The sequence below is a fragment of the Scardinius erythrophthalmus genome (genome assembly GCF_964197995.2).
Source record: "Scardinius erythrophthalmus genome assembly, chromosome: 1".
Taxonomy (NCBI): Eukaryota; Metazoa; Chordata; class Actinopteri; order Cypriniformes; family Leuciscidae; genus Scardinius; species Scardinius erythrophthalmus.
Window position 1 is genome coordinate 21495636 of NC_138221.1, and position 13573 is coordinate 21509208.

Sequence of the window (13573 nt, forward strand, 5' to 3'; positions counted from 1 at the left end):
TAGAAAATGTGCCCACTCCCATGTGCTCACTGCTACACACAAAACACGGTCTCCCCGGTAACGCTCACAGAGCGCACTCTCATAAAGCGGACACATGCCGCTTGAGTACTAAGTGTAGTAAATGTGCCCACAACTCTGTGCTCACACCTAGCTGCTGCCCGCTCTATCACACAGTTACCCCGGGTTGCAGATCCTCTAAAGCTCACATACATTCCGGCTCTGGCCAAAGGTGTCATAAGTGTAGAAAATGTGCCCACTCCTATGTGCTCACTGCTTCACACAAACATGGTCCCCATGGTAACGCGCATAGAGCGCTCTCTCATAAAGCGGACACAAGCCGCTCGAGTACTAAGTGTAGTAAATGTGCCCACAACTTTGTGCTCACACCTACCCGCTGCTCGCTCTGCCATTCAGTTACCTCGGGTCGCACACCCTCTAAGCTCCCAAACACTGGCCGTGTCATAAGTGTAAACTCTGCGCCCGCTCACGTGCATGCGCTCTCACTTTTAGACATTACAATCCCCACGCCGCTTTCGCGCCAGGGGTGTTTGTCAGCAAATCGCGCTCCATCCTCTGGGACCGAGCTACCGAACGCTGTACAGCCGGCCAATACTGTTTACCAGCCCCCGTGTTCGAGCACCAGCGGCGCGCACGCCGCTCCATCCTCTCTGATACAGGTTCCCCAATCCCGCGCAGCGCGGCGATCTGAACCCAGAGACCATTCCACCCCTAGCTATGCATGCGGAAGCATGGGAAGCTATTCAGGGCGCGTCAGAATGGGTGCTGAGTACTATAAAACACGGCTATTCGCTTCAATTCGCTCGTCGCCCTCCGCGCTTTCTAGCACAGACGGAGACGAAAGTGAGTTCAGAAGCTGCGCACCTGCTTCATGCCGAAATAGCGAAGCTGCTGCGCAAAAGGGCTATAGAACAGGTTCATCCTTCTCTGAGCGAGTCGAGTTTTTACAGCCGCTACTTCCTCGTACCCAAGAAGGACGGAGCGTTAAGACCTATTTTAGATCTGAGACATCTGAACAAAGCCCTCATGAGACGGCCGTTCAAAATGATCACAACCAGAAAAATCCTCGCGCAGATTCGCCCAGGAGACTGGTTTATCTCTCTCGATCTAAAAGACGCATATTTTCAGATCCAGATAACTCCCCGTCACAGGCCATTCTTGAGATTCGCCTTCAACGGTCGAGTATATCAGTACACAATCCTGCCCTTCGGCCTGTCTTTGGTACATTACGAAATGCATGGACACGGCTCTTGCTCCCCTGAGAAAACAGGGAATGCGAATACTGAATTATCTGGACGATTGGCTTATTCTAGCGCTGTCAGAGACGGAACTTGTGTCTCACAGAACAGCGCTTCTCAGCCATCTGGAGGATCTGGGTCTCTCGGTCACTGGACCAAGAGCTCGCTATCGCCCCGTCAGTCAATTTCCTTCTTGGAATAGAACTGGACTCGGTGGCTATGACGGCCAGACTGTCGGAGCAGCGCGCGCGCCGCATCCGCCTCCTCGCCGCATCCCTCCAAATAGGCAGCCGGGTTCCGCTGAGGACATTCCAGCGTATCCTGGGGCATATTGCCTCAGCTGCAGCAGCGCTCCAGCTGGGCTTACTGCGCATGCGCCCGCTTCAACGCTGGCTGAAAGCGCGCGTGCCCCACCGAGCCTGGGCGGCCGGCGGCTTGCGAGTCAGAGTGAATCAGAGCTGCATTTCAGCCCTGCAGCCCTGGCTGGCAGCCGAATGGTATCACACAGGAGTGACTATGGGAGTGATTTCACACCGGAAAGTTGTCTCGACAGACGCTTCCAACCTAGGTTGGGGAGCGCTCTTCGAAGGCAGACCGGTCTATGGCCGCTGGTCAGACCAGGAGAATCTCCTACACATAAACTGTCTAGAGATGCTCGCGGTCGAGAAAGCGCTCAAACACTTCCTCCCATTCCTCCACGGTCACCATGTTCTAGTCCGCACGGACAATACATCGGTAGTGGCCTATGTGAATCGCCAGGGCGGTGTCAGATCAAAGACGCTCTGCACCCTGGCGGAACGCCTCCTAGTGTGGGCTCAGCACTCTCTGCGCTCGCTGAGAGCCGCGCATGTGCCTGGCCACCTGAACGAGGGCCCCGACAGACTGTCCAGGGACAACGTTCCCCCTGGGGAGTGGTCTCTACACCCCCAAACAGTCCAGTCACTGTGGCGCCGTTTCGGCAAAGCGAAAGTCGACCTTTTTGCGTCAAAGACAACGCTCATTGCCCAGAGTTCTTCTCGAAGAACGAGGACGCGCTGGCCCAGACCTGGCCCAGCGGCCCGCTGTATGCCTTTCCCCCGGTCTCTCTGCTGCCTCAGGTCATCAAGAGAATCAGGGAGGCGCGCCACACAGTGCTCCTCTTAGCCCCATACTGGGAGAACCAAGCTTGGTTCCCGGATCTAATACAGCTGGCAGACTCAGCCCCCTGGCTGATACCGGTGAAGAGAGACCTTCTCTCTCAAGCCCGCGGCTCGATATGGCATCCCCATCCAGAGCGCTGTCTCTGCATGCGTGGAGCCTCAACGATTACACGCTGATCTGCCAGACGGGGTCATGAACACGATCATACAATCTAGAGCCCCCTCTACGAGGCGGCTCTACATGTCGAAATGGTCAGTGTTTAACAGATGGTGCACTGCTAAGGGGCTCGATCCACAGACATGTGGGGTATCGCGAGTACTGTGTTTCCTTCAAGAGTTACTGGACGCGGGCAGGTCCCCCTCCACGCTCAAAGTCTATGTCACGGCCATTTCAGCGCTCTCTGTTTCAGAGCTGGGCCGCGCATTAGGAAGGAACGAGTTCGTCATCCGCTTCCTTAGAGGAGCCAGGAGGATGAACCCCCCGCGACCCCCCTCGGTTCCTATGTGGGATCTTTCACTGGTCTTGGAGGCCCTGAAAGCGCATCCCTTCGAACCCTTGGAAACTGTGGATATGAAATACCTCACGCTCAAAACCGTTTTTCTGATAGCACTGTCTTCAGTCAAACGAGTGGTGGAACAGCTCTTTGTTTCGTTTGGCGGGCGCACCAAGGGTCTCGCCGCCTCGAAACACAGCCTGTCCAGATGGATAGTGGACGCTATTGCTGCTGCTTATGCGTCTAAAGACCTGCAGTGCCCATTGGGCATTCAAGCTCACTCCACCAGAGGCATGGCCTCGTCGTGGGCGTGGTCCAGCGGGATTCCCATTCATGACATTTGTGCAGCGGCAGGCTGGGCCTCCCCCTCCACATTTGTTAGGTTTTACAACCTGGATGTTCCCGCCTTGCAGGCGAAAGTGTTATCAGTCTAAGTCTCGCGTATGCCAGCCCACTATCTGTGCGCGGGCTACGTTGTGTGATTTAGCTCTACTGGTTGAGCTGCACTATGCAGGGAATTGTCAGTTCGGACCGGCCGTGCCGCTCCTAACCCCCTAGTGTGTGCTTATGTACGGCGCTAGCCCTCTTCGGGCCGCTCGGCTCTCTGCTATCACGTTCCCCGGGCTCTCCCTGGGACTCATTCAGTGGATGCTGGGCGCGCACGGCGTTGACAAGGGCGTTCCCGTAGCGTAAGCAACTACGCAATACGAGAGAACCTCTCGTAAGTGAACGTTTCGGTTACTCACGTAACCTCTGTTCTCTCTAGAAGAGGGAACGAGTATTGCGTAGCCCGCCGTGCTCGCACCACGAGCTCATTTCGCTTCATGCGACAGAAACCAGAGAAGCAGCCTCCGAGCCCTGTTTATATACGCTAGGCCACACCCCTTTTTTCGCGGGCTGTGACGCATTAAGCGCGCCAAGCGCGCTCATTGGTCGTGACGTCATGCCAAGGGCTCAGCGGTAGGCTGCTGCAGTTGCCGCAGGGCAGCCAATGGGCACGCTAGTAAGCCTGCCCTAGGTCTGCAGGCTGCCGCACTGCGTTGACAAGATTATAAAAATTAAGGATAATTTTTGGCTTCAGTATCTCGAGAAAGAAAGGCTTTCCCGTAGCGTAAGCAACTACGCAATACTCGTTCCCTCTTCTAGAGAGAACAGAGGTTACGTGAGTAACCGAAACGTTTTGTTTTGTAATAAATAAGAAGCAAATAACAGACAATATAATTGGGCGCCCGCGCGGTCATCTCATCCTATTAATAATACATCTTTTAAAATATTTGATTGAATGCTGAATGTTACGCTTGTTCAATTTAATAAAATTAAAACTTTAATTGTGATCATTAAAATAATTGAATATTAAATATTTAGTGGCCAAGTTTTGCGCAGCTCCCCGTGTCAGTGATCTAGCACCCCTTCAGCACATGCGTTAAAAATTATCTGGTGCCGCCCCTGCAGAGAAGCTATAGGCAGTGTAATTTTTTTTTGTTCCGTTACCTCCAACCCCCGTTTTGAGTTGCCGGATCCACCCTTCCTCTGCGCTCCGGGACAGGTGCGGTTCCCGAGTGTTCTACGTGGTGCGCTGCTAAACTGTGGCGCTGTTACAAAATAGCCTAAATTAAAGCATTTAAAGTTGGGGATAAAACTTAGGCTAATTATATTTAGAATACAGTAATATATAACTGCTTATAAAGGAATAAATATCAAGGAGTAAATCGATGAAAATGTCTTTATTGGTAAAAAAAAAAAAAAAAAAAAACGACTAAAGTTGACAGCCCTATCAATAACTGCACTGTAATTCACTGTATTGTTGCCAAATTCAGTTCAAACATCACTGATGCCCTGATGGTTATACTACATTTATTTTGGGAAAAATGAATTTTAAATTATACAATGTAAATTTATAATTTTTATGAAAAATATTCAATAACTTCACTATAATTCACTGTATTGTTGCCAAATTCAGTTCAAACATCACTGCTGTCCTGATGGTTATACAACACTTATTTTGGAAAAAAAAAAAATTTAATTGTATACAGTGAAGTTTTGAATTAGAGTGAAGTTATTATTATTACAATAATATTTTTCATAAAAATCATAAAAATTATACATTTACAATTGTATATACAATTTAATATATATATTTTCCCCAAAATAAGTGTTGTAGTATAACCATCAGGGCATCAGCGATGTGTGAACTGAATTTGGCAACAATACAGTGAATTACAGTGAAGTTATATTTTTCATAATAAAAATCATCAACATAGCCTACATAACAATTGTAGCCTATATAAAATTAGAATATATTTTATCCAAAATAAGCGTTGTAGTATAACCATCAGGGCAAGTAATGTGCGAACTGAATTTGGCAACAATACAGTGAATTACAGTGCAGTTATTGAATATTTTTCATAACTAATGATCACAAAAATATATTTATTCAAAATAAGTGTTTTAGTATAACCGGTCCCTGCGGATCTGCCTCTCTGCCGCCTGCGCATAGTGTTCAATGTGTTTTGTCCAGTGCGAGGGAAATATCGTTTTGAGGAAAATTAGGCTGTAGCTGCTTGTCTACATTACTACGATTAAAACGAGGTGTTATTTGTGTATTAACAACGTTTAGCTCACAAGTTATTGACCCGGGAAGTTCGAATCTGTCAATTTATTGCCAACTTGCGCTAGTTTACTATGCTTTCTTTCAACAAATATTTTTTTTTCAAAAATTTAAGGTTGTATGTATTAGAGCATTTCAGTTGTGTGTGTGTGAGCGTTTCAGTTGTGTGTGTGTGAGCGTTTCAGTTGTGTGTGTGTGAGCGTAATATTTTCAGTTGTATGTATGAGAGCGTTTCAGTTGTGTTTGTAAAAGCATTTCACTTGTATGTGTGTGAGCATTTCATTATAGTATGTGAATGAATTTGGTTTCATATGTGTATGTACGAGGAAAAGTACGTGCATATGCATGGTAATTCTGAATAATGTCCCTAGGGGCACCTCATATTGAAATGTTGCTGTTTTCATGATTATAAAAGTTGGGTGACCCTCCCCCTAGACTAAAAAAAGTTGGATGACCCTCCCCTCAACAAAGAATAAAAAGACATGACCCTCCCCTATTTTCCTCCGGTGGTCCTTTCCATAAATACCGAACGATCCCTAATAAAACTATCCACTATAACTTTTTGTCAACATCATTATTATCATATGTGATTGATATTAGAGGTTATTACAGATTTAACAAGATTATGTTTTAGCGGCATCAAATAAATTTATCAAAAGAATAAGAGGTGTATGGAAATTATGACAAGTTAAACCTAAAAATAGAGTTTTTGATTAACCAGAAGGATTTTGAGATTCAGATTTGGGATTTTGACTAAAGTTTTCTTCAGAAAATTACAGGTCTGGCTTTAGGCTATAAATGATCAAAATAGATTATAAGATTAATTATTTGGTTGTATCTGTAGCTGAAATGTTTTGAGATCGTGTTTAATGAGCTTGACCCACATGATGTTTTAGCAGCTTTCTCTTTCAGGAACACACAACTTTTATCACATTTACACTGAAGTGAACAGTAATTTCCTCCATATGTTTTTCCTCTTCATTGTAGAGAGACACTCGCTGTATTACATTTACACTGCTTTGTCCAAACCTGTGGATCTGCCAGGCATCTATGAATTCACTGCTATGGGTCTGCTAGACGACAGACAGATCGACTATTACAATAGTAAAGAAAAGAGAAAGATTCCCACACAGCCCTGGATGAAAGAGAGAATGCAGGAGGATTACTGGGAAAAAGGCACTCAGTCCAGAAAGAGCAAAGAACAGTGGTTTAATGTCAATGTCCAGATTCTGATGGAACGCATGAGACACAATGATTCAGGTGAGGAACATTCATGCTGTTTAACCTGCTTATGTATTCTAGTTTTATTATTGTTATCATCTTACAAACATTTTGATTCGTCATGTTTCAGATGTTCATGTTCTTCAGTGGAGAACTGGTTGTGAAGTAGATCAGCAGGGAGATAGAGTGATGTTTTCCAAAGGTGTTTCTGAGTACGGCTATGATGGAGAGGACTTTCTGTCTTTTGATGATAAAGAGTCTCAATGGGTCGCCCCAGTTGACGCAGCTCTACCAACCAAGAGAAAGTGGGACAATGTGCCGATCCTAAACCAATACAACAAAGGCTATCTGGAGAAAGAGTGTGTGGACTGGCTCAACAAATTCAGAGAATATGGAGACGAGGAGTTCAGAAACGGCTGTGAGTAAATGTGTTTGTATTTGTTGATCATCCACAGATGATGAATAGAATTGATAAACTGATTTCTGTGTTTTCAGCTCCTCCAAAGGTTCATGTGTTTTTAAGGAAATCCACTTTAGAGAAAACCAAGCTGAAACTGACCTGTCTGGCCACCGGCTTCTACCCCAAAGACGTGATAATGATCCTTAGGAAATATTGCAAATCTCTGCCTGAAGATCAGATTGAATCCTCAGGAATCAGACCAAACCATGATGGATCCTATCAGCTGAGGAAGAGTGTGGAGATCAAGGAGGAGGAAAGAGATGAATATGATTGTCTTGTGACTCACAAGAGCATCAAAGAACCAATTAGGGCAAAGTGTGGTAAGATGAGCCAGTGGGTAAATTGACCCACCCCATTTATCTTGGCAACCGTTCACTTTTTAGTGTCATGTGACCATATATTTTGGAACCTGTTAGCTTTTGCTGCATTTGGCCGAGCGATTGTTTGGGTGGCTCGCCAATGTATTAGATTTCTTTAATACATAAAATAAGTATAAGCTTGAGCAGAGTTCTGGTTCAAATAAATTTTTACTTTGCTTATAGTTATTCTTTTTTACACAAACATAAGGATACTGATAAACACAAGGCACATGCATTACTTCTTGTATACTCAATCTATGGCAAATTTTTGTAAAGGAAGACAAGCATGTGAAGTTTATGGTTTCAAACTGAAGCGAAACACTGTCTGAATGTTTCCTGAAGAACTGAAAAGCTCTTAAACCTGTTGCACTGGCGCTAGTCATGCAGATAGCAGATTTGAACAAAAAAATCAAGTGCAAATACAAATGCAAAAATAAGATGAGTAAAGAAGTGGGATATATGATCACAGAAACCCACTGTTAACAGGTTAATGTCACGTTTCCCATTCCATGACTAGTAAAATAATCGCAATTTACTCTCTGTAAAATGGCGTAATCCGCAGGGTGATGGACACGGAGATGGGTGAAAAGGTTGGTGGCTACACATTCTGCAGATTGGGTTTAAGGGGATCGATCATCGCACACGCCGCACACCCGACGAGATGCGCCAGTTTATGGCCAGCATTGTAACATTTAAGGACATTATGAAATGAAGATAATGCCTGTCTGTACTATGTTATGATTGTACTGTACAATTAAATATAATAGTTGCTGAGTCTGCGATCTGAATACTTTACCTCAGAGCATCCGTTAACTGAATGAAGTGAGAAATTCTCACCTGATAATCCGGTAACACAATTCTCATTCAAGCAGCTGATTTCTGTGAATGAATGTAATTAAATGTATATTGCAGCACAGGGTGAAGTCATTAACGATGATTTGAGACAAATATAATGTCAATTTAATATAAAACTATGTAAATGGCACTCTGTGTCGCAGCCGGATTTTGAGCCGTTGCTGGGCGCCGGATGTGTGTACACTCATAGAGAATAATGCGTTCGAATTTTAAAGACGTGCGCTTCTCGTCCGGTGTGCGACCCCCTTTAAGGAGATGTTTTCTTTAGGTGTTGTTGTGAGCTTATTTTTTTCGGGTGTGGAAAGAGTGTTTCACTCTCTTGTTCAGACGACATTCTTCTCAGATTATAGCTGTGCAGGCGCGCGCTGCGTCGTCTTCTTATTTGATACACTGAAAAAATTATAGTTGAATTTACTAAAAAAAAAATATGGTAAGTGGTTCCACACAATTGATTTTAGCTACATTTAAACAAATGCATTAAGTTGAATTTATTACATTTTAGTTCAACTTAATGCATTTGTTTAAATGTAGCTAAAATCAATTATGTGGAACCACTTACTATGAAAAAATTTAGTAAATTCAACTAATCATTTTTTTTCAGTGTAGGTGTCCGCGGGTGCAATAGCCTACAGACACCTCAGAGGTCAACCAGGTACTGGCGCTGGAGTATTTCCGTATCATAAGAGTCCTGTTCATTTTAAACATCATGGTTATCGCCAATACCGGTATATTGTCACACTCTAAACTAACACGATGTTGATATTTCATGCTTTGAATATCACGATTATCACTTTGAATTAACATGAAACTAACAATGAACGACTGTATTTTTATTAACTAACATCAACAAAGATTACTGTAATAAATATATTTTTTAATTGTTCATTCATAGTTAATACATTAACTAACATTAACTAATGGAACCTTATTGAAAATTGTTACCGTTTTTTCTTTGCATTTTATGATAACAGGCAATTATTCTGCTGCGAGGCCAGTAGATGGCAATGTGACTTTGTAAAGATACACTGCACACATATAGACTGAATGCATTATTGTCCATGATGTCACAGTTTTGACAAATTTGTGTTTTTTGTAGTTTACATAGAGACGATCATGGTGTCATTTTAAAAAACTTGCACTTTGAAACCCGTTTTTATAACTTTGCGTTCAGTCCCCCAAAATTCATTGTTGTGTAAATTAACAAAAAGCATAAAAAGTCTCACAAGTTGTAGTGGTGAAAACAGCCCTTAAATCATTTATTCAATTAGTAAACATTAAATCATATGCATCATAATGATTTATTCAGATATTGTTCAGAATTTAGCTTTATTTATGTGAATAAATATTATGTGGCCTGACACATTAACATTAAACCTGTATGAAATATTCTATCTGAGAAAAGTAATTCTCTTCCACTTTAATTCATTTATCGTGGTTTTCCAGGACAAGTTACAGAATCACTGAGTACAAGTGCTGCTAATGCTGAAGAATCTTCACTTAAGAAAGAATCTGATGGTATGTTTGAGCTGTTGCTTTGTCACGGCAAATTTCAAGTAGATTCATACTACAGTCCTGGAGGTGCACTTTGACCTTTCACTTTTTCTCCAGCAGGACGAGAGTGTGCCGGTGAAACAGCAGACATCAGTGCGACTCTGGAGAAAGACAAACTAACTGGTAAGTAACTATGCTTTAATTGAATATCAGTGCTTTTTTCACTCATTTCTGTTTCTCCAAAGGCTCAAGTGTAGCACAGCAGACATTCATTTACATTCAGGGCTTCTTACAGGAGCGGCTTGTTTATTGTAAACATGCAGTTATCAAAGTTACTTATTCAGGGAACAATGAATGGTCTGTCATAGTGGACGTTTTTAAAGGTATTAAAGCACACTAGACTGTGCACTGTTAAGGGTTTCAATTTCTGCTTTATTTAGTTGTTCTTCACCACTTCTGCCAGATACAAATGACATAATAAGGACTAGATGTCACCTGTCTTTAGTGGGTTTTCTGCATCTGTAGTGCTTCGAGACAAGCCTTTTCTACATCTGTGGCCTTCTTCCACTGCTTGCAGTGAGCTGGTGATTTCTTGGTGGTCTTCTGTTTCTTGTTTCTTGTTCCATATCTCTCCTCCTCTCTGATCTCTAGATGATCTCCCCCATCCTCTCCAACCTTCTTTCCACATCTCCTTTCAGCCCTTCTAGAAGGCGGACAAGGTCTGAGTAGATGGTTACCCACCCTTTTTTCTGGCATGATTTAGGCCACAGGATTTGAGGCTTACACGCATCCATCCTTCGTTCTAAAGCTGTTTGTGAATGGTTGGGCACTGGGCTTAGGACTGAAGGTGGTGTTGTACTAGTTGTAGCTTCGTTTAGGTTTCTGATGCCCTGTGGACTGTGGTACTTGTCCTGCCACAGGACTTTACTTGACTTATTTTCCTTACCTCTAAGGAAGTATTGGACAATGCGAGGCCCCTCGCTAAGCTCTCTCAGGCACTTCTTCCGGCCCTGATGGATCTTGAACCCCTTCTTGTTATCTTTATCTACCTTTATTTCATTTATGTTTCTTTCTTTTTAGTAGTTCGAAATAAAGATTTTCAATTCAAATTCAATTCAAAATTCAATTTAATTCAATGTATTTATCAGAGAACGAAAGTGAAAGTAATGAGTACTCGTCGTGATTTAAATCGTCTTTGCAAAGAGAAATGAAATTTGATTACAAATTCAGGCTAGCATCATATATGAAATACAAAAGTATATACTCATATAATTAAATATATGTGAGTTTTCGACAACTAACTATCCACTATAACTTTTTGTCAACATCATTATTATGATTGATATTAGAGGTTATTACAGATTTAACAAGATTATGTTTTAGCGGCATCAAATCAATTTATCAAAAGAATAAGAGGTGTATGGAAATTATGACAAGTTAAACCTAAAAATAGAGTTTTTGATTAACCAGAAGGATTTTGAGATTCAGATTTGGGATTTTGACTAAAGTTTTCTTCAGAAAATTACAGGTCTGGCTTTAGGCTATAAATGATCAAAATAGATTATAAGATTAATTATTTGGTTGTATCTGTAGCTGAAATGTTTTGAGATCGTGTTTAATGAGCTTGACCCACATGATGTTTTAGCAGCTTTCTCTTTCAGGAACACACAACTTTTATCACATTTACACTGAAGTGAACAGTAATTTCCTCCATATGTTTTTCCTCTTCATTGTAGAGAGACACTCGCTGTATTACATTTACACTGGTTTGTCCAAACCTGTGGATCTGCCAGGCATCTATGAATTCACTGCTATGGGTCTGCTAGACGACAGACAGATCGACTATTACAATAGTAAAGAAAAGAGAAAGATTCCCACACAGCCCTGGATGAAAGAGAACATGCAGGAGGATTACTGGGAAAAAGGCACTCAGTCCAGAAAGAGCAAAGAACAGTGGTTTAATGTCAATGTCAAGATTCTGATGGAACGCATGAGACACAATGATTCAGGTGAGGAACATTCATGCTGTTTAACCTGCTTATGTATTCTAGTTTTAATATTGTTATCATCTTACAAACATTTTGATTCGTCATGTTTCAGATGTTCATGTTCTTCAGTGGAGAACTGGTTGTGAAGTAGATCAGCAGGGAGATGAAGTGACGTTTTCCAAAGGTGTTTCTGAGTACGGCTATGATGGAGAGGACTTTCTGTCTTTTGATGATAAAGAGTCTCGATGGGTCGCCCCAGTTGACGCAGCTCTACCAACCAAGAGAAAGTGGGACAATGTGCCGATCCTAAACCAATACAACAAAGGCTATCTGGAGAAAGAGTGTGTGGACTGGCTCAACAAATTCAGAGAATATGGAGACGAGGAGTTCAGAAACGGCTGTGAGTAAATGTGTTTGTATTTGTTGATCATCCACAGATGATGAATAGAATTGATAAACTGATTTCTGTGTTTTCAGCTCCTCCAAAGGTTCATGTGTTTTCAAGGAAATCCAATGACAAAACCAAGCTGAAAATGACCTGTCTGGCCACCGGCTTCTACCCCAAAGACGTGATAATGATCCTTAGGAAATATTGCACATCTCTGCCTGAAGATCAGTTTGATTCGTCAGGAATCAGACCAAACCATGATGGATCCTATCAGCTGAGGAAGAGTGTGGAGATCAAGGAGGAGGAAAGAGATGAATATGATTGTCTTGTGACTCACAAGAGCATCAAAGAACCAATTATCACCAAATTGGGTAATTAAAGCAGTTACAAAGAAAGACAGAAATATCACCTGATATTGTAGTAAAAATATATATATTTTAAGTAGTGATTTTTGCTTGTGATATCCTTAATTAAAGTTTTTATCTTTTTTTTGTTTTTGCATTTGTACAGATGGACAACAGACTAGTCTGCTGTGACAGATTGGATGTACACCGTTTCACCCTAAAAGCGGATGCAGTGCAAATTGGTCTAACATGCTTTTTAAGCTCTACTTTAAATAATTTTCACACTGCCTATGTATTGTTTGCGACTCCTGGCTTTAGTGTGTTTTTTAGTTTACATGTACCCATATAATCAGTTTATAATTGTATTGATGTCTCAGTCAGACTGAAAAGCCTTTATGTAAACGCATCAATGGATCCAATTGAGCTCGATCCAAATAAAAATTTTGTGAAGACCAACAGGAAAAAATACGCATGTAAAGGCTTGAATATATCTTTTCCTCAGTCGTATTCAAAAACACCTTGCACAACTGTGCAGTGCCGTCAAGTGTATGTTTACATCCATTTTACGTCTTACAAATGTGCGTCTTACGAAAATCTCACATCTTACAAAGTGGTCAGTGGAGGATTGAATATTTAGTAAATATTTGCTAAAAAGCTCTTCTGTCGGAAATGTCAGCTTTCTTTTTTAAGTTGAAAACAGTCGACAATTATACTCACAGTAGTGCATGGTTTTGCTTCTCATAATAATTGCTCGTCTTCACTAATGAGTAACTGACAAATATACACTAACTCTTATTTGTGAACATTTTGAGAACATTAAATAAAACCAACATCTAACGAAATGTAACTGTGGAAGTCTTTTTGTTGTAAATATATTTTTGATAAATGTATTTATTCACTGAACATTGAACTGTACATCATTGTTGTTGATTTTAAAAGTAATAAACCACTCTGTAGACTGGGCACGATT

The 13573-nt window shown here is 42.0% G+C and overlaps 1 protein-coding gene across 5 annotated transcripts in view; it reads left to right on the forward strand.

Moving 5' to 3' along the window:
- The window catches only part of LOC308696832 (uncharacterized protein), a 46144-nt gene extending 32578 nt beyond the window's left edge, over positions 1–13566 (forward strand). For 3 of the 5 annotated variants that reach the window (XM_081375732.1, XM_081375733.1, XM_081375735.1), the window contains exons 12-20: positions 6485–6757; positions 6849–7136; positions 7214–7498; positions 9836–9907; positions 10001–10066; positions 11620–11892; positions 11984–12271; positions 12349–12630; positions 12770–13566. In XM_081375732.1, the coding sequence (XP_081231858.1) occupies positions 6485–6757; positions 6849–7136; positions 7214–7498; positions 9836–9907; positions 10001–10066; positions 11620–11892; positions 11984–12271; positions 12349–12630; positions 12770–12795 (1853 nt within the window). In that variant the 3' untranslated portion in view covers positions 12796–13566. The remainder of the gene's footprint in view (positions 1–6484; positions 6758–6848; positions 7137–7213; positions 7499–9835; positions 9908–10000; positions 10067–11619; positions 11893–11983; positions 12272–12348; positions 12631–12769) is intronic. The other 2 variants (XM_081375734.1, XM_081375736.1) reach the window with 1 other exon arrangement.
- Positions 13567–13573: the final 7 nt, after the last annotated feature.